The sequence below is a fragment of the Python bivittatus genome, unplaced genomic scaffold (genome assembly GCF_059951505.1).
Source record: "Python bivittatus isolate LINGU-HERP-01145 unplaced genomic scaffold, Pbiv_v1 ctg000330_np1212, whole genome shotgun sequence".
NCBI lineage: Eukaryota > Metazoa > Chordata > Lepidosauria > Squamata > Pythonidae > Python > Python bivittatus.
In genome coordinates this window covers 1,691,607-1,713,863 of record NW_028277058.1, presented here as the reverse complement: position 1 = coordinate 1,713,863, position 22,257 = coordinate 1,691,607, and the positions used below count along the sequence as shown (strand labels likewise).

The 22,257-nt window shown below is 37.4% G+C and overlaps 1 protein-coding gene across 5 annotated transcripts in view; it reads right to left on the bottom strand.

Annotated features, from left to right (window-relative positions):
• The window catches only part of TBC1D22A (TBC1 domain family member 22A), a 233,223-nt gene that overhangs the window by 80,486 nt on the left and 130,480 nt on the right, over positions 1 to 22,257 (bottom strand). The window contains exon 13 of one of the 5 annotated variants that reach the window (XM_007422273.4): positions 18,049 to 18,912. The exons of the other annotated variants lie outside the window; for them this stretch is intronic. Within the exon in view, the coding sequence (XP_007422335.1) occupies positions 18,784 to 18,912 (129 nt within the window). The 3' untranslated portion in view covers positions 18,049 to 18,783. Of the gene's footprint in view, positions 1 to 18,048; positions 18,913 to 22,257 lie in introns of those variants that run through there. 5 annotated transcript variants of the gene reach the window in all.

Sequence of the window (22,257 nt, the reverse complement as noted above, 5' to 3'; positions counted from 1 at the left end):
GTGTTTCTCAACCTTGGCAACTTTAAGATGTGTGGACTTCAACTATTTATTGCAGTGAAGGACCATCTTTGCATAGGAAGATGGTCTCCTGCTCTTCTTATAGCAACAAATTGGAGGGGACTCTGTTGAATTTCACATACCTGCTTAGGAAGACTGTCCTTACTGGAAGCCAGGGCAAAATGTGGGCACAGATCCAACAGTAGGTGATCCACACAAGTTACACCCTTCTCTCCCAAAAAGAGATCAGCAGAGCTTCTTCTTTTCGAGAGAGGCAGACACTCCTGTTCTAAAGAGACACGGCAGGGAGCGGGGGAGGGGGGAGAAAAAAGCAAGCCACGTTTGGCTCTACAATTTGGTTGGTTGGTTTGGTTTTATCACCTATCATATTTTTAATATTGTTGGTCTGCACGTCTTTTATGCTTGTCTAATATTTCTTATCATCCTCAAGCCACCTTGGGAGTTACCTGGCCGAGCAGAAATGGCAAGCTATGAACTTTTAAAAAAAACAAACAAACAAACAAACAACCATTTTTAAAAATGAAGGCTACCCTTATAGTGGGATTTGGTTTGGAGATATTTGAAGGATGTTGCTGTCTTCTTTTTTTTCCCTTTTGCCCTGGATTCCTGAGAAAGAGAGAGAGAGAATGTGTTTGTGTATATGCCCATGAATGAAGCTGCAATGAACAGGATTAAAAGCTACCATAACTCTTAAAGGGAAAAAGAAATGAGAATGGATGTGTGGACTTCAAATCCCAGAATTCTGGTTGGCTGGGGAATTCTGGGAGTTGAAGTGCACACATCTTAAAGTTGCCAAGTTTGAGAAACACTAGATTACAAACTCTTCAACAGATGTGAGCAATCCCATCAGAAGTTTGGGCTACACTAGACTGCAACAGACTACAGAGGTCAATTCAGGGGTGTCTGCAGGGTGCGGTCAAAAAAATCAAGATCGCAGCTGTGAGGGTGTGATAGAAGCTCTAACTAGATTTACATGTCTCATGTGTGCCACGCAGATAAAAACCTGGCAGAGCTACCATCTTGACCTCTTTTACCACAACTTATGGGCTCATTGGGTCAATTGTTCTTCCTTGAATGGAATAAGAGAGAAAAGAGATATCATAATCCCCAAATCCCCTCTGCTCCCAAAAATGCAGAAAAAGAGATCTGATCCTGCCATTTCTGGTTATATTACATCACCATCTCTATCCTGTGCAGGAGGGGAGTTCATACTTTGGTATGTTCCTGGATTAAAGTTTCCATAGTTTCTGACTCTTAGAGATTCTGGCTGAGTTTTATGCCACTTTGATTCATAAATATCCTCCATCCATGACCTTATCTGGTAGTTTAAAGAGAAAAGGAGAGGAGAGAGACTGAGAAAGAACTCACATTTCAAAAGATGTATTTTTAAAAATGAGTATTTAAAGAAAAATATTGTACTTTTTTTTAAAAGCAAGGATTTGCATGGAGACAGATGGGAGATATAAAAAATAGTGACTGATTACATTCCAGGTCTGTCCATTACTGGTGATAGATAGATCAGCTTTTTTACAAGCTGTGGCAATTCCTTTTGTGCTCATTCATTCATTACATTCTGTTGCCTCCTTCCTGTATCTTAAAGAAAAATCAATGGGAAAATTTCTGTTTAAATATGCATTGCTGATTTTTTCTTCTTCACCAAATGCACTTTTATAATTGTACTTATTCTTGTAGTTAGTGTCCTGAAGTGTATTTTATCATAAAATATGCATTGTGAAGCCCGTATTGATTGGGTTTTCTAAGCCAAGAAGTGCATCACAAAGTTCAATTACATGAGAAAGCTGAAGCATAATGCTGTTGCAAACACCTGATTAATTTGCAAACAGAAGCTGTGGATCCGGTCCATATTGGACATCCACAAAGACTGGTCTTCAAGCATCTTATCATGGCAACACTGCCACCAGCACAAGGCCTCATCTGGAGAGATTTCACTCAACGTGGCTTCCCAAAGTTTCTATCCACTGCTCTAAAAGTCAAGTTGCTTTTTTTTTTTTTACAGAATGCAAGACACTCCATTTCCAGTGGCTGACTCAGGCTGGAATAAACCAATTTGGTTTATAAGGTTAGTTGTCTCCAGATGGCCTCTTTGGATGTTTCTGTGATAAACAAGGTTTTGCTAGAAAGCAACATATGGTGCCTGAAGTTTGCAGGGCTCTCACTGCCAGTCAATGGAATGGAATTACTGAAACCTACTCCTGTGGTCTGGATGGTGTGAGAAGAGCCAGGCAGGTAATGTTTAAAACACCATCTACTTTTGTAAATGAAAGCTGTCAAGGCTCATAGAAAGAAATTGGAGGGGAAAGTAGCTCTCTGGTGAATTGCTGCAAAAGCCAAAGAGTATCGGTGCATTTAAAAAGCCTCACACTGAGAATGAGGAAAAGAAAAATTCTATTACAGCTGTAAAAAGATAACGGCGAGCAGTGTGCGCTGCCAAAGGGGAGAAACGCTGGGCTGTTATTTTTATCTGTGCAAGAAGGAAAGGGATCTGCTTCAACATTGGTTTAGATCTTATTTAAATACAAGGAAAAACTTCCTGATGATAGGATCTCTACAACAGCGGAACAGTCTGCCTAGGGGGGTTGTGGGTTCTCCATCCCTGGAGGATTTAAGAGGGGGCTGGCAGCTGCCTGTCCTGGATGGCTTGATTGCTTTTATGGCACATTGCAGAGGGTTGGACTAGGTCAGTGTTTCTTAACTTTGGCAGCATGTGGACTTCAACTCCCAGAATTCCCCAGCCAGCCATGTTGTCTGTTCCCACCCTACAATCCTACAATTCTGTGACTCTGTTAAATGCCACCTCGCTTACCCAGTGGGACTTCCTTCTGAGTAAACTTCAGACTTCAGACTGGCTGGCCAGAAGATAGGGACTGTCAATTCATATAACAAGTGAACCTTGGTTAGAAAATGTCATGCCAGATTTGGGGAAATACAGGGTGATTCTCCCCAGCTCAGTGTCTGCCAGATGTTTTGCAGGTCAGAGTGGACAATGGCAGGGGATTCTGGTAGCCCAAACACTTCTGAAGACCATTATGTTGGGAAAGGCTAATGTTCAGACCTGGAACATGTTAAACATTACATTGAATTTATGTGATCAGTGCATAAGAAGAATGCCCAAGAATAAGATCCTGTTCTATTTACAATCAGGACAAAACAGCAGTATCGTAATGTAAAAAGAATTATTTATAGACTGATCTAATTCCTACTTGTTTCTCTGTGTACCAACACTGCTTATTAAAAACAAACAAGCAAAGAACCATTTATTGTCCACTTCCTCCTCAGTTTGGCTACTGAAGTTGGGAAAATCAGGTATTGGGGAAAATGTTCATTTTAGAAAGCACTGCGAAGCCTATTTCCAGATTTAAAAATGCATGTTGCAATTTGCAATCCCTGAAATAAGGGAGAGGGCAGCCTTCAGTGAAATCCTCTTCTTTTCTCCAGCTCTCCCAAACTGACCCAGTTCTTTCCAAACGATGAAATCCTGCCCAGATGCATAATGGGATCCATCATTCATCCAAACACACTGCCTGCCATTTTTGCACAGATTGAAAATCATACTTGCACACTCCAGTAATGTGGCCTTAATAGGTTTCTTAATCATGAGAAGAAATATATTCTTCCACCAGCATGGCCATCATCCTCATCCTCATCCTCACCATCCTTTTCTTATTTATTTTATATAGCAGGAAAAGCTACAGCCGTTTGAACAAAACTCACGGCAGATTCTTCAAGTCTGTATCGCAAAGGAGAAATGCTCTGAAAAAGCTGGGGGAAAGGCATTGCCCTAAAGCAACTGCCTTTGACTAATCAACTTGGAAGTCCCCCTTCCCTTCCCCTTGCCTTTTTCTCCTTAACTAGTTTTTCACCACAGTGTTTAAGGATCAATATTTAAACTTGAGACTACCCTCCATTTTGAGATTTGGTACCTGAAGAGTGATCTCTGTCAAAGCTTTACCATCTGAGACTTCCTTAAATAGAAAATGACAACAACAACCACATTCCTTTATTTGTGTGGTGCGTGTGTATGCACGTGCATGTGCTGTGGTAGTTCCAGACCTCCGATATCTCAGATTGCATTCTTCCTATGCCATATACATTTCCTAAATAAATAAATATAAAGATGGGCAGCCATATAAGTTACATTACAGGATGAATGAATGAAAAGGCTATATAATGACGTCCTCGACGGAAAGTTATTGGAAAAGAGTTACTAGAGGTGGACCTCCTTTTTTCTGACACATTCCCTCAAGAGTAATCTTTTGGCCCAATGGTGGATGGAGAGGAGTCATGTGGTTGGGGGTCCTCTTGCTTTTTTCTCTCTCTCCAAAGCAAGAGTCAGCTAAGAAAGAAAAGATCAATCTTACTAGAGATGGGATTTGTTCTTGGAATTAGACTTTTGTAGGGCTGGGGGTGGTCCATCCCCAATTTATGCTAAATCAAAAGCAATGCTTCAGAACTAGTTTGCACAAAGAGTTGTGCTGGGAAACCAAACACCTGCATCCAGTTCAGTTGAAGTTTACCATTCCAATATTGTAACTCTCCAGATGATGAAGTACGCTGAAAGAATCAGCCCACCCTGGCAAGGCTATATTGTACATAAGTGATTGTATAATAAAGATTAAACTCCAATAGTTGGTAAATACAATTCTTTGAGAAACATAGACCTCTTTGGGATATCAAACAAATGTTTGTGTTTTCACACTTCCTGACAAGCCTCGTCATCATATCCTTATAGTTGTTGCCATTATTTTTACTGTTATTAAATATAACTTGAAACTGCTTCCTATACAAAAGCATTCAAGACAGTTTGCAAAATAGAAAACAAATAATAAAAAGTACACATTAGAAACAGTTTTTAAAAACTTATGAATAAAGAGATGGGAGGAAGGAAAACTAAAACATATTTTATGTAAACTGCGAAGAGTCTTTTTAATAGTGGCAGAATAGAAACCTGTTTAATAAATAAAAACAGAAAGAAAAGCTATTCATCTGACAGAGAAGGCCGGAATGAATAGTTAAGTCTTCAAAATGCACCCAAAAGATGGAGCAGGAAGCATTACAATAGGTGTAATCACAGGCGGACCATGTGCCCTACTTTCCAGAAAACACTCCTCGGTTTGAAGGACCGTCAGAGAATAGTCCTCTATTTGAAAGTGTCCTCTAGTTGTAAAACTCAAGAACAGTCCTCTATTTAAAGGGCCCTCTTTTCAAAAGGCTATCAGAGAACAATCTCTCATTTGAATATGCCCTTGATCTGAACGGTTGCAAAGGCCAGTGAAAGTAGAAAACACTCTGCTTATCTGGTAACTCCTTCAAGTCTTCCCCTCTAGTGATATTGTACTGCTATTTAAGTCACAATTACTTTTTAACATGGAGATGACCATATACATCAGTACATGCATGTTTGATCAAAGGGGACTTTATTGTTTTCTCCTCTATTATTTTTATGATGCAGTTACCCCTCTGTTTTTGCTAACACACAAAACCACTTAGGGAAATTGCCATGGGTATTATGGCCTGTCCTTTCCAAACTCTTAGAACTCTGCTCAACCGTGTTTTTCTGTAATGTGCTTGCATTAATAAGCAGTGTTAAGTGTATTTCTGCAGCTTTTCAACATATCCATACCAACATTTCTACATTTTAATTAAGTGCTAATGAAGATGTGTGTTTTTTCTCCTTTGGTAGGCTGTACTCAGGTCAAGTAAGCTACAGGAAGTCTTGAAATGTTGTTCTTATATGGCAGTACCTCAAAGTTTCCCTTCAGTTAGCTTGTACTTTTGGATTGGATTGCTAGAGCTTATAGTGAGAACTAAAATTGACTTGAAAGAATGTGGCTCTCAGCCACACAAGAAGAACAAAAGCAATCTGTGGAGGTGTACAGACCACCCAGAGACAAAGACTGGTTTCTAAAAGAAGAAATCAAATGACCTGGTCCCACTCTAGACCGTAAAGAAAGAGAAAGCCTCATTAGAGGAGGAACAGGCTGAAATGCATAAATAGGACTGTACTGGTAAGTGCATCATGGGTGTGTGTGTGTTTCTGACCCACCAATCTTGGTGGTTTCAAGGTTGAAAAGGCTACTGGCCCATCATCATAATCTTTAAGTATTTATCATTTTAAAGGAAGAATTTGCTTTAAAATGTATATTCCATGTAGAACTACTTATTATAATACGTTTTAACACTCTCACTACTTCTCTGATAAACTAAAAACTAGTTTCAGCCTTGTGGAGATGCATTGAAGTTCTCTCCAATTTGTTTCTGAATATCACCTCCATATACTGTTTTATGTTAGATGTTGCAATGTTAAAAAAACAACAACAGAAGAACATTTACATTTCTCTAGCTACTGTGCTGTAGACCTGAAAGTTTCCAGCATGAACAAATTGAGTTAGAAATAATTAGAAGGAATGTTTAATTTTATTTGGGTGTACATACATGAATATAGACAATGGTCTACTGTTCCATTACAAGTGTTAATTAGTTTAGCCAAGGTAGACTAGTTCTGCTATAATTAGTTGCTGCTGTTGTAAATGTGTACTTATTTTGCATACATTTAAACCTTAAGTAGATGATCACAAGTGTACTTCAGGTATTTCATTTCCATTTGATTCTACTGATTGTTTTTCCTCTACAAATGTATCCATGTGTCTTAAGACATTTCATTCTATATTATATCCACCATTAGTTTGATATTTTCCAGAGTTGGAACTACAACTCTCAGAACTCTCAGGGAGCATGACCACTGATTGACTAGGAATTCCAGAAATTGTCTCAACACAATTATAGATAATCAGAAATGGGAAGGTTGTTGTACTAGCTTATATGATTGTACGTTCTGTCTGTAGACTAACATAGTCTGGATTCAGAAGCTAAACAGGATTGGACCTGGTTAGTATTTGGATGGGAGATCTTCAGGATATTCCAGAGCTGTTGCCTTAACTCTGAAGTCAAAAAACATACCTGAAGGCTGTGGCAAATGACTTCTGGACCATTGTCAAGAAAATTGCATGGATGTATCCATAAAATCACCAGGATTTCAAATTAAGTTTGCCTCTAAAAATTCTAATGCCTTACACATTTATAAAGAAATTCCTAATCAGGGACGGAATCCTTTATGGTGTCTGTTTTAGAAAAATAGTAACTTTAATTTTTTACTATGTTTTATTTCCCCCTTGCTTTTTAAAATAGATTAAGATGTGGCCCTCCAGATGTAGAATTGCAACTCCCAGCATACTTCAGTAGTGACTGAGACTGTTAAGATTAAAGGTTAAAGCTGTTATTGCCCCAACCTTGTTTCAATGATGATCCTCCTATTTAATTTTGCAGTGCAATATTCTAATGTTCTATTTTGCCTAAACAAAGCTTTCTAATATAACCAGTCCAAGATAAGAGAATCTAAAAAATATTAGCATGATTTTTCTCTCCCCTTCTACAATCAGTTACTAGGAAAGAACAGTTGTTTTACTTGATCAATACCTTTGTGGTCAGGCCATAACAGCAGCATCAGAAACTCCAAGTCATCATTCTTCTCTGGAGAGCACGATGACAATGAAGAAGATAATCCAGTCCCGTGCATCAGTTTAATGATTCTGTTTATTCTTTAACAAGCTCATTTCCAAACAATGATGGATCTTCTCCATGGTGAAATTATGGCTCAGTGGTGGTTTTTTAAGTTCAGAGAGAGAGAGAAAAGCCCATCATAGTACTCCTAACGCTTATGTCCTATTTTAATTTTTCTTTTACACAGCATACAATTTAGATTGGAGTTGTCTCTGAACGGAGCTTAACAAAGTGCAGTGAACAGACCTAGATTTTGACAGTGAGAGAAAGGTAGAAGTCTTAAAATCTTACTTTCTGAAATCAATATTCAGAGGACATTTAATATGATGGTGGTGCTAACAATACCCTTCTACTCAATATACATAAAAAATGAATGTATGGCTGTTTCAGATTTGCACTTATTTTGAGCTTTTGAGACATGGGTTTTGGGCTCTACCACACAAAGGCACCCAATGGAACAATACAGTGCTCTTGGTAACCTTAAAAGTATGTCACAATTAAACAAGAGTCTGTCTTGTGAACCTTTCTCATCTATGTGCATTCTAGTAGTCGGATATCACATTTGAGGGAAGGATCAGTGGAAAACATCCCATAGGGTTGGCAGTATTCTATAGCAATATGGAATTGGAGCAGGGTACAGTGAATGGACATGTCTACATTTGTATGCAAGACAGAGAAAAGAAGAAGCATGTATGGTTGCTTCAAACAGTTGCAAAAAGATGGTCTAGAATGTCGCTTACGTATTTGCTCTCCTTTCTCATCTTTCTTCATTTTTAAACCAGAGAGTAATAGAACACTGTCCTCTGGGCGACTTACAATTAAAAGAATGGAACTCTAATTTAACAAGCTGCATAGAGTGCCATCTAAAATGAACAAAACCCCAGCTGGAGCTTCATTTAAGACTGATCTCAGCTTTTATTACTAACATGACAGGACAACTTTCCTCCTCTTGATACCCTTCAGATGTTTTGGAAGCAAAATACATTCTCACCCAAAGGCCACACAGGCTGGGGATTCTGGGAGTCATATTCCCAGAATATCTGCAAGGCACCAGACTGCAAAAGAGGGTGAGTTTATGATTATTCACTTACTACAACCTTCAGATTAAGCTATCAACCCAAGAGAAAAGTTACAAATGGACAAACTTCAATCGTTATGGCAAGATAATAAAATTTTAGCATCCAACAATTGTGACATCTACTTAAAAACCTAATTTACATTTGCAGCACTGAAAATTGTGCCTTCCTTCTAGTGAAGGTTCAGTTCAGATAATTCCAGAGATCACACTGTAGGGTTTGAATTAACCTGTGGAAGGGTGAGAGATGCTGAAGAACAACAGCAATGTATAAACCTTTAACACGTAATTTACTCCTCTTTGGGTTTCTTCTCCAGGAATGGAGACTACCCATTTAAACACAAATTAGACCCAACAAGGGTCACTCAGTAATTAGTTTTGAAAAATAATTAATGTGCAAATTCCAAGATAACAAGACCCAATCCACTGGCACCGCTGTAGCTTTGGGAAGTTGGTTCCTGTTTCCTTTTCCACTTTCTTTTATACAGCTCTACCTTTGCCCTTTAATAATTTTTTTTCTTATCACTCTCTTATCCTCCCTCCTTCTTTTCAGAGCTCTGGTTGCTCTCCCATTACTTTCAGAAGAATGTTCCTACTGTTTATTCTTTTTCTCATCAGCCTTCTTTGTATTTGATGCTGATCATCTCTCTTTCCTCAGCCAACCTATCGTCGTCGTTGTCGTCAGGGGTCCAGAAATTATCACAATGCCATATAACATCAGAGTTCAAACATATAACAAAAACTTCAAAAGTTATCTGATTAACTCATTATAAGCAGTTTGCTGGAGAGATAGATTTATTCTAAGACCCTTAAACTATTTTTAAAAATTCAAGATAATAGACTGGTTTAAATTAAAAACTAATACTCTAGCAGAGCGTCATCAAAGGAACCATTTATTTAAATATGCTTTAAATAGTAATTTCCCAAATGGAAGACGCTTGATGCAGAACATCAAAAAACAAAATAGAAACAGACCCAAAGAACACATTTGAGTAACGTTGTAACATTGGTAGAAACAGACTGAAAATTGTTTGACAGAGGAGAATGAGTAAGGCATCCCGCTGCACCAGTATACAATTGAATTGTAGTTCATTAAATCCAGATTTGTTTTCTTAACCCTTATTGAAATAGCAGGTAAAGCCAGAATTTTTATTACTAGGACTTATGGGTAGTCAATTAGAAAAAACCCATCGATGATTGGTTTTATGTGTGATAACTGCAGCAAGGTAGTTATACGCACAAAGATGGAAGAATACAGAAATACCCATAATGGAGGAATGGATCAGGAAGATGGCAGAGTTTGCAGAAATGGCTAAATTCAGTTGTTTAAGAACGATAATTACTTTTATAAAAGACTGAAAACCCTTTATGGACTTTTTGCTGAAAATGGAAAAAAAATGACCTGCTGATTTCTGGATTTACTGATTAAAAAGGGTGGTTTATGGGACGAAGGGAACCAAGATATGTAATTTGGGAGGGTGGAGGTGGTAACTATCATGTATATAATTGCTGCAAAGAAGACTGGAAGTCGCTTCTTTAGATATCTTTTCTTTCTTTTTTCTTTGTCTTTTGTTGTCCCTCACTTTTTCTTTTACTTCTTTATGTCTTTTTCGTTTTTCTATTTTTCTGTTTAAATTTTTGTAGTTTTTAATCATGTGTAAAATTCTTTCAATAAAAATTATATTTTTAAAAAAGTATATCCTCACCCACATCTATCACCTGCTCAGCCCTACCTCCCTTCTCTGCCGTTGTCCCCGCCCTTTGGAATATTCTCCCCCCAGAGGTGTGGCGGGCCCCCACCCTCCCAGCTTTCTGAAAAGGATTAAAGACCTGGCTCTGCCAGCGTGCATGGGCAACTAGGTTCCATCCATCCCTGGGGGTGGTTAGCACCCTGATGATGCTCCCTGAGTTCTTTGCCAACTCTCCATCTTTCTTGGAAGCTATTTATTATTAGGATTGTTTTTATATTGTATTTTAATGAATTTTATCTCTGCCATAAACTGCCCAGAGCCATTTCAACGAGATGGACGGTGATAAATCTGATATATAAATAAATAACAATTATGAATGCCAGCCACGCTTCCTTAAACTGTGGGTTTGTTAAAAATATGGATTAAAACACCTATAGCTTCCTAATATCAGTGAATCCAAAACAAGATTCAATCAGTTACAACAATCCAATGGAGCAATGTTAAAATGTTTCCAATAACTTGGATCATTTCCCAGTCAGATTCGTTTATACAGACTAATGCAGCAATCAAACAATAGAATCCATTGGCATCATAAACACCTAATGGACTAATTAAAGCATAAGCATTGGTAAGACATACTCTCCATCAGCATTATGAAACATCATCCTGAATGGGATGTTGTATATTCATTATACAGGAATATAAGAAGGAAGGAAATAAACATTAGCAGTGGGTGGGTGGAAGCCAACATTAACTGAAAATCTTTATGAAGCACTGTCCTACTTTAATGCTCAGTCCATGAGAGACATTGTAGGTAGGTTTTCAGTGTTTTTAGTAAAACCCCTAGGGTGCTTCTCCTTTCCCAGTTCTCTTCTTGCTCACAGTATTTTGAGTGTGTGTGTGTGTGTGTGTGTGTGTGTGTGTATAAGATTAAATCTGTACCTAAGTGAGTTGAGAAAACAGGGAAAATCAGGGGTCATAGCAATGAATTTATTTGGGAGGAATCAGCCATATTTTCTACATTCTCTTAGTGCTGATTTAGTTTCTTCAGAATATCACACTGGCAAGCCTCAACTCAATATTTCCTGTTGGATTAAAGACAATTTTTGCTTGTGGTATAGCAAGATAAAAAGCAGCAAACTCATGATAGCAGTAAGAAGAAAATCAGTAACTAACCCAAAATCTCATAGTAGTAGTTCACTTTATGTAGTACAAATACGAGTTTCAACTATTTTCACTATTATGGTTCAACAGCCCTTCCTGATTAATTTTTTTAGCAACATAATAAATAATAGATTTTCCAATCAAAAAGACTAAAGAACAGTGTTTTTGGTAATAGGAAAAATGCCTTGAATTAGATGTACTGCGTTATACTATATTTCCAGGAAAAAGCATGATAGCTGCCTCTCACAACAATCTTTGAGAAATCCATTGTCTTTTTTTTTTTTTCAAATAAATTAACAATTAATACATGAAAAGAATGAAAGCCAATACAGACTACAAAAAATACAAACAGAAAAATACAAAAGAAAAGAAAAAGGTATGAAAAAGAAAAAAAGGAAAAGGAAAAGGAAAAAGTAGTAACTTCCCCCTGCATCCCAGCAAGTAAAGACAATCTTAATAGCTTATCACTATCTCTAAACACAACATAATCTCTCTTCACCCCACATCTCATCTATTGAATTAAAAAAAGCAAAATCCAAATACTTCATCAGTCGTTCTTTATCAGCAAAAGTCCAGTAAGGGCAAACAGATGTAACTATCTTTCTCCTTTAGCCCTGGTCAAAGAAGTCAACCTTGTATTCCTTCCCTGAGTTTTTAAAAATGTCTTTTAACCCCTTCAGAAAGAGTCCCGGAGCTCATTTTCTGTTCATTTGTGCTGAAAAATTTTTCAGAACTTCAGCAGATTTCTTTTGTGTATTCAGTAAGTTTGTCCTTTTGTTTGTCATTTCTAACAAACTTAACAGAGCTCTTTTGTATATCCAGTAAAAAATATATATATATCCAAGTCAGTTTCTTGGTTCAATATTTGTATATCTCCTTTTGGGAATAAGTCATCCATCGGTTCCATTTGTGTGCCCAAATCTTTCTCTATATCTTTCTCATTGCTTGTTACATTTATGTCCCCCTTCAAAGTAATTTCAAAACCATCCACTGCAACTTGTTCTTGTTCTATAATTTCATTACATGTTCTGTCAATTTTGTCAAGAAGTTTATCAATTCTGTCCAAAAAAAACTTGGCAGACAGATATCCCCAAATTTGTATTCCCAAATGCTCCATTTTCTTTATCCTCTAGCTCCCTCTAGTTCCATCCTTCAAAGTCCCCTTATCATAAATGAACTCAAAACACACCATTTTCCCAAGAGAAAATTTCTTCTAGTTAATTGAAAGCTCTTTGTGGGCATTTAAATTTATAATTCCACGTCCATCTGAGTCCTAAACTTTCTAAAGTCCCTATTTTCAGCAACCTTTTGCTGTTTAATCCAAGAAGTAATATTTTTCAAAAGCTTTTAAAAATTGCATTTAAAAGTTCTTTCTCTAAAGAGAAGGTGACTCACTAGTGAATGCAGTATAACTTGCCATTCTGAAGGGTCTTAATCCTTTTAAGGCAGCAGAAAAAAACCAAACAAATTAAGAAATTAAGATTAAGAAATGAGGCTTGGTCGAGCTTATTGTCCTTTAAAAGGCTGTTAATGACTGTGAGCAAAAATGGTTCCTCCCTTGATTCCCAGCCACTCAACCCATAGGCAAACCGCCGTTTACTCATGAGAAGCAGCCGTGCGGAGTCATGTGGGCTATCTCAAAGATCCCTCCTTAATCTGGAGAGCATTTCAGCAACCAGGATCCTGCATCCCATGCCGATCTCCGTCATCACGCTGTCCCTCTGCAAAGGGGACATTTAGCTCACCATGGCTCTCAATCGGAAGTCGCCTTGCGATCAAGAAATCCAGTGTCTTAAAGCAGTCCGACTTTTAAAAGTGGAACTAGTTAACCCAAATGGACTTGAAAATCAGCAGAGTCTATTTTTGTTTTCTTTGCCTGGTACATTCTCTTCATATGAGACATTAAAGCCAGAAAATGGCAAATGGAAGCTGTTCAAATTAAATTGTTTTAATTATTCAGTGTAGCAGGCGCACATGATGCATTGGCAGGTTTTCCTGACTTTCACCATGAGGATCTCCTGGTTTCTGTCCAGAGTGCTGATGGTTGCCAAGCATAAAATACAACTTCATTGTTAGCAAGTTTCATTAACAGAATCCTAAGGCAGTCCATAAGGGACACAGGAGGGGTGATTACCTTCTAGCCTTGGCAATCTCTCTCTTTTGATCATGCCACAGCAAGGAGCCCTAAGAAACAATATAGCAGTGACCAAAGCTGGAGAAAAAATGGAGAGATGCCATCCAGAATTATTGCAGACTCCTGCTAAAGCACGTGTTAATACATCCTTGTGCTCTGCCCTTCTGAACTTTACAAATAAAAGAGCGCCAAGACCCAGAGACAAAAGGAACCCGGAACATTGCTCAACAGCAATGAGGGAGTAAAACTTGCAAATGGTTTAACTTCTCAGCTCCTGATGAAAAATAAAATCACTATGGAACTAAAAGGCTATGTGGTGGATAGGAGCATTAGTGGCTGGGTTCACTTCTCTTAGAGTTGGTTTTGGTACTGTGTGTTGTATGTACCCAATCGTGGCTTATTGGCTTAGCATGTTCCATTGAATCTGGCTACCTGCACTTACTCAATAAATCACAGTTAAACAAATGTCCCCAAAGTGTGATATTAGCAGTCCTTGTTTTTCATTCGGATGGTTTAAAGCCAGCTACAATCAAAACTATAGAAAGCTTTGTTCTGGATAAGGCTTGAGATGTGTCCAATTTCAGGCTTAAGATTATTAAAAATGCCACCCTATTGTGATTTTTGTTTGCTTTTGGACCTGGAAACTGAGTTTCCCGCTAGACTGTTTTATAGTTCCCAGGGCCTGTCACAGTATGGATGCTATCCTGGATCATTTAGCTTCAGTTTTATCTTTTTCCTTTGCCTATTCCAGCAAGGGAATATTCCAGCAGAAATCTAAAATCCCAGTAGATATATATTAAAAATATAAACACCTAGATGACATACATATAGCAGATTAAACTTTTCAGATATCCCTCTAACCATCACTGACAATAAAAAAAGTCTTGTTTTCCAGAATAATCCTTCTTCAATAAATCCAGATTCTACAGATCTCCTTGATGTGACCCTGCTGGTTAATGGGCACGAGATAATTTGAAATTGAAAGACTACTATCATTATCTTAGCTGTAGAGATATTTGCTATCTATACACCAATTCTTAATAAACAAGGTTTATAAAGTGAAATAATAAATCAACTTATGCATGAGGAAACACAAGTAAATGATTAATGTTATTATTTTCTCCTCAGAATTTGATAAACCTATATATCTCCTTTGATTCTTCTCTGCAGGGCTCCATACAAAGCTGGATTAATTTATTATGGTTTCTATAAAACGTTCCTTTAGCATAAAAAGAGGCTCCAGCACTTTAGTAAGAAAATAAAACCCAGCAAAACATTTTCCTCAAGCCTGACATGCATCACAATTTCAGATGGGTTCACAAATTTGGTAAGAAGATTTTGATGACAATCCAAGAGAAAACAGGGTCCTTTTTCACACGCGTTTTGCCAACATATTTTCTGCCTTATTTTTTTAAAACAGCATTTAAAATAAAACCCCCTACTTAAATGGAAAGGATCCTTATAGAACAGGTAGCAGAGTTTGTACAGGTATTACAAAGAAGGTTACTAGACAGCAATAGAGCTGAGTGAGTGGGCGCAAAGAATTTGAGAAAAACAACATTTAAAACTTTAATCCTGTTCTTTCTCCTGGAGTAAATCAGTATTATTTCATTTTTGCTACATTCAACATCAAGCTGTTTTTTTCCCCTTCAGCTACACAAGATCTATTTTTTAATTCTTAAAAGGCTTGTGTGACAAAAATAGTTATGTAAAAGAACAAGCACATATAAGAACAGTTACATTTCATTAAGCATGCCTTTAAAAATATATTACATTGCCTCAATTGTCTTAAAACTCCGAGCAAAAATGAGACAGCACAAGGTCAATATTACATGTCAGTACTGAAATCTTATGTCTGTTGCTTTGTTTGCAAAATCTCGGTCTCTCTCTACTAGTAATATTTATGTACTTGGAAGCATGCACATTTATTTTTTACATTGATCATGCATTCTTTGCCATTAAAGTAATGTCACTCTTTTCTCCTTAAGAGTTCCTCTATTATATCTAGATATCGTGACATAAAAAATAGGTTTAGTCACTTGAAATTAGATGTTATTATTAATTCTAAAAATTATATAATGCACACATATACACATAATCTTGGGTATTAATTGCATTTTATTGATGTAATACAAATCTATGGGCTTTTCCATATGAAATTAAAGACTAGTGCAACTAGTTCGTTATAGTATATTTGAGATGTACAGATGATTGCAAGATAGTTATATCTTTCATATTTTATATTTACATATTTAGTACACTGTTTTTATTTACATTACTAAGCGTATACTATAGATATAAATTGGTTATCTGCACTGTACAGTTAATATTGCAATTATGACAAGAGAGTCTTTGGGCCTTCAATATGATATTACAGATCATGCTGAATTATTGAATTGTTCTAATATCTTTCCTACACTAGTAAATATTAAATGGAAGAATATTGATATTAGATAGCAATTCAAAATTTTAACAAAAGGATGTAAAAACGGTAGAAATATTTCTTCCATGTAACATTTGGTTGGGATGGCACTTTTCCTGAGTTATACAAAGAAATCAAAACACAATTTCAAGGGAAAAAACCAGAAAAATAAGTACATAGAGAATATACCATATCCCAGAATGATAGCTGTCTGTAAAATACCCCATTTTTATAAAACAACATTGGAGGATAGATTCACTCTTGCTTTCTGATGTGCTCAAGGGTTTTTTTCACAGCATGAAATATTATTCAATTTCGAACAGGAAGCAGTAATGATCCTAACAAAGCTTGAAAGTCATATCAAATGGAATTAACTTTTTTTTTCATTTTTCCCAATACATTTAACACAGTAAAATGGACCCATTTTACATAAGAGAAATTCCTATGTAAATTACAGTTTAAAAACTACAAATATATGTCCTCTATATCTTTTTTATTTTTTTATGATTCATACTATTTTCACTCTCATTACCTTTCAGCTGTTTTTTTGGGGGGGACAATTTGTTTGTTTTGTTTGACACAATCTGGCAACTTAATAATAATGCACGGAACTTTAAAGTGTTATTATGTTTAAGATATGTATGTATGTATCCTTTGACTTACAGACATAGTAGGGGAAATACTGCAAAACTAAATGTAATTTCCATTATATGATTAAAGTCAAGAACCTATTGCAATACATTGGCTGTGAATTACTTTGCATGCTATATTAGTGGATGGATAATAGGATTAGAATTAATACAGATACTTAAACAGAAAGTGATGGTGCAACTCCTCAATAAGCTCCATCAGATCATTGTTGATTTGAAACGTTTCACTAATTGTATCCCCATTTGTGACTGTGCTTCTGTGTTACAGTAATAACACAACTACTCTGTTTTGTTCAGTAAAGCTATTAAACAGCATGTATTTGAAAATGAGGAACTCAAATGGAACAGGACAGTGTTTCACAATCACATAGCCCAATACAATCCAAATGCAAAGTAAAGCAATGTCAGAAAGAGAATAAGAATATGGTAAATACTCTGCCAAACAAAATATCTTTAAACAATAAATCTTGAAAAATCTTTGCAGCCTATGAAAGGCCAGAAAAATAGTTCTATTGCCTGTAATTATCATATATTTTGGCATCTATACATACAGAAAGGAAGTCAACATATACAACCACACTAAGGCATTCAAATAAGGACTTCAAGGCACCCTTGAAGAGCTCCTATTATGTTATTCCATTTATAGCACAGGCTGACTCAGGACTTAGTGATGATATGAGTGATAAAAAGGTTTTCATAGATCATTCTTTAGTAGAAGCACAGTGGCATCACTGCTAACTTTTCCAGCAATCCTTCCTCTATACAAAGATCAAGAACACCTGGCTTGGTCAGTGGTATGCTAGATATGGAATCTTAAAAAAAGAATAAATCAACTTTTCCATAAAAAGGTATAGCAGCAGAAAAATGTTAACTGTTTGATTCTATTAATAAACTGGACTCTCCAGTAGGTTAATGTTTGGTGAATATTTCAGAAAGCCAAATAGTTTATATTACTAATAAAATACTTTAATTGAATTCCTTCAATAAGTAGCTGCTAAACTGACACATTTATTTTATATAAGTGGGCTCTTGACTAATCAAGAAATCTGCTTGATGGGTGCAAGAGAGTGGATTTGAGGAAACTTCATCAGTCCAGTTTTCTAACCCTGACCAATGCTTATATTCTAAGAATTGAGGCACGTGTACCCACACCCACACCAAAACACATTGTCAAGTGCCCCATCATATTATAGATTCAAAATAAGGCAAAACATATTCTTCACCTATAAAGTAAGATTTTGACTAGGAAAGAAAATCTTGAACCTAAAAGATCCACATACTCAAAAAATGTTTTAAAGCATTAGCTTAGTAATACATTATGGCAAACCAAACTTATTTCCTATTCTATGGTCAATATATTTTGGAAACTCTAAAATCAAATAACATAGTAAACATTATCTGCACACCACCGGGTAAAAACATCTGGGAATATCCTTTGACCAGGCATGTGGCATTATTTTCAAGTTTTAAATATTGTGTTCCATAAAAATCTATTCCTGGGTTTCATTGTGTAAACAAACTTTATATTAAAAGTACTTAAATATCTTTCATTTGGGAACAAAATAAATTTAAGCGTGTGCGACCTCTACATGACCTTCCTGCCTAATTCATTCGTCCTCATTTTTAATGCAAGACTGATTATTCTTATTAGCTTGCATGCACCTCAGACAGCAAAAATACTTCCATCAAAATAATGAACATAATTGACTAGGAACAAAGCTGATGGAGACAACACAATCAGTCATTAGATCCCAATGAACATAACCCACTTTCTTCATTCACATACTAACTCAATTACCAAAGAAAAAAGGGACCATAATGAAGATAAAATTTAATCTGTATCTTTTTTTTTTAATCAGTGAACAAGAATCTTTCTTTTTAAGCACATAAGATTTTTCCCCAGCCTGTATTCTTCATTTCTTTGGTAATCCAGTAGTCCCATAGCTTCTTGCTCAGCAGTAATACAGGAACTGTAGACAATTGTGTGCCAGCACAACCACAATATGGAAACTGATTTGGTGCCACAACGAGAGCCACACTTTCTAATTTTTTCATCTCTTGTAATGGTTGGGAGCATCTGCAAATGCAAACTTCAATCTGTAAGCTTCAGCAAGGAGAACACTGATATCTTCATTTCCCCAATGCATCGTAGGCAAATTCTGTAAAAAGATTAGTAGTTCCTTGTGGGAAGAAAAAGACAAAGAAATCAAAAAGATATATTTTGTTAACTTCACTGGTTAGTTTTGCTATATCAATCCAAAACTTCAAGATTGGATTCACTCATTTTGAATTCTTTTCAGACATCTACACGTGTATCTGTAAAAACACAACTAAAATAGTAGCAGCTCATTTGTGATTCAAGAGCAAAAAGTCCTGACAGCTTTGGACTACCCAATGAAGCTGCATGGCCATATAAATAGAGCAATAATTCAAAACAGAAAAAAAGTAAAGCAAAATCCACTTAGGTATAGTAGAACAAGTAAAAAGAGGAACTCAAACTGAAAGGTAATGACAAGAATTGTTGTTTTAATTAATCTCCTCTCATTTGGAATGACCTAATCCAGATCTTCTTGCCCACCCAAGTCAAGAGCCAACTGGTATAGTGGTTAAGGCATCAGGCTAGAAACCAAGAGACCATGAGTTCTAGTCCCACCTATGGACAAAGCCAGCTGGGTGACCTGGCCAGTCACTTTCTCTCAGCCCGAAGAAGGAGGCAATGGCAAACCACTTCTGAAAAACCTTACCAAGGAAATTGCAGGGACTTGTCCAGGCAGTCTTCAAGAATCGGATATGATTGAATGGATTAAAAAAAGAAAATCCAGATCTTCCTGCCCACCCAAGTCTTGGTATGTGTTAATTTCATGAACAACTAGAATTGATCTACAGAAGCCTTCTTCTAATATATTTGTATATAATTCCCACATCCCCAGACAATATGGGCATTAGCTGTACTGGCTAGAGAGGGTGAAAGTTGAAGCCACCATCGAAGGACAGCAGGTTGGAAAAAGTGGGCTTACGACTTTATTACCTAACCTTTTATTTATCCAATATACATGAATAATATTTCTTGTAAAAATCTTTTCCAGGGTAGCTGCAGAGTATAATGAAGCAGATGATCTTTAAATATCAGTTATTACATCAGCCATTCATGACAAGGAAAGCTCTTGATCAGTCCATTTCAAAAATGCTTGTGTGCATCCCTACATGAAATAATGTTAAAACCTAGCATACAAGCACCATCATATCTATCTCACAATGAGAACAACTGCTCCAAAGATAAGTACATTTAAGAACCAGAAGATAGAAATCTGAAGAAAACAAATAGTTTGCCAACTTAAACAGTGGCAGATAGATTTTCCTTCACTATGTAATTCATGCTAGCTTAACTGTTGTTCACTATCTATTTCCTCAGATGGAGTGCTTTGCTAAGTATTTTATTTCCAAGAATAAAATTCTTAGGAATAAAATAGAGCATAACCTGTTATAATTTTAACCAGATTTATTTTAAAAACTTGAAAAGGATTTGTAAAATGAATTCCCTTAAGACTAAGCCAGCTATTAATACAGGTAGTCCTTGACTTACATTCACAATTGGGACTGGAATTTCCATTGCTAAGCAATGCAGTTGTAAATGAGACATCACTGTGCCCTCCTTCTCCCTTTGCTTGCTTGCACACAGGGATCAGCACCCTCCTTCCCCCTTGAGTGAAGGGGAAAGGAGGGCGCTGATGTGTGTGAGTGAATGAAAGGGGAAGGTGGGCATTGGTGCGAGCAAGTGAAGGAAGAAGGGCATGGTGCATGCGAGTGAGCAAAGGAGGGAGTGGTGTGTGTGTGTAAGCGAACAATGGAGGGCATGGTGCATGCAAGCAAGTGAACAAAGGACACGGTGTGTGCGTGTGAGCAAAGGAGGGAGTGCTGTGTGTACATAAGCGAATGATGGAGGGCATGTAGCAAAGGAAGGAAGAAGGGCATATTGCATGTGTGCAAAGGAGGGAGTTGTGTATGTGCGAGCGAATAACCAAAGGAGAGTGTGGTGCATGCAAGTGAGCAAAGGGGGAAAGAAGAGCACAGTGTGCACGAGCGAGCGAAGAAAGGCCAGGGTGGCTGGAGGAGACTTATCCAAGTGACTTGCAACCTCTCTTCCCCATTGATTTTGCTTGTGGGAAGCCGGCAGGGAAGTTACAAATGGTGATCACATGATCACAGGGTGCTTGGCAACCAGTCGTAAGTGTGAATGGGTTGCCAAGTGCCCAGATCACAATCATGTGACCACGGGGGTGCTACAACAGCTGTAACTTCGGGGACCAATCATAAGTCCATTTTTTCAGCACCATCATAACTTCAAATGGTTGCTGAACAATGGTTGTAACTTGAGGACTGTCAGATTCAGCCTAGAAAGCACACACTGCTAGCGCAGAGCCATTGGTCAGTTTCACCACCTCAGGCAACAGGTGATCAGGGCAAGGAAACAATGTAACTGCAAGTTAACTACCAACAGGGGGCGGGCAGTTAATGCGCAGCAGGAGCCAATTAGAAGTGGCAACACTGTAGCATAGCCGGCTCCTGGGCAACTCCGGCTTATGATATACTGGGAGCGCAGCAATCCAGAGGCAATCAGCGGGCAATTCGAAACCAGATTAAAACAGCCTCTCCAACTCACCATAAGAAAAGCTCCAGGAATGCAAGGGCAAGGCAGACAAAGGAAGAAGATTACAACACAACAGAAACCAGCTGAATCTGCCATCAAGGCGAGGGGAAGGAAGATCGCAACGGACAGGGGACAGACGGGTAGCCCAGGGCAAGGGCAAGGGGCGGAATTGAGGGGTAACTATGGATGGGGTGGGGAACCCTATAGCACTGTTGTAAGAAACCGCGCCAGGCCAGTCCTGGCTTTGTCTGTGACCGCTATGCATTACACCTGAATAAACTAGCTTTCATCCGAGCCTGTGCTTCACGAGGTTTCTGTTCAGCGCCAAATGCAGCGAACCTTACAAGGACTACCTGTAGTTAGATATCCTAACACAATCATGGACCAGCTGTAAAAGAAAACAAATGCATACAATGGGTCAGCTTTAAATATAAATAGAATAAATATAAACCAATGTTCAAAAGAATGCCAATAAAACTACTTTGTTTTAATCAACTGGTTACAGCTTTAATAGCAATTGTGCAAAATTTGGGTACTTTTTCTGAATCCTAATTTGATCAAGGGGAATAAAAAAAAAAAAAAGATGATGTTTATCAGACCTGCTTGACATATGGTATATGTGAGGTGGGTATTTTCATAAAATGAACAGGAAAAAGTACATGCCTCATCATCTCTACTTCTCTCATTTTACATGGGCCAACACATTACATAAGAATGGAAGTACAGTCCAGCATTTTGTCACAGTGGCCAACCAGATGCCTCTGGAGTGCTTATAAGCACAAGGCTATAAGATACTCCTCTCCTGCTGTTTGTTCCCCTGCAATTGCTATATGGAGTAACGTCCCCCCTCCCCCAAGTTTAAGTTAAAATAGACTGA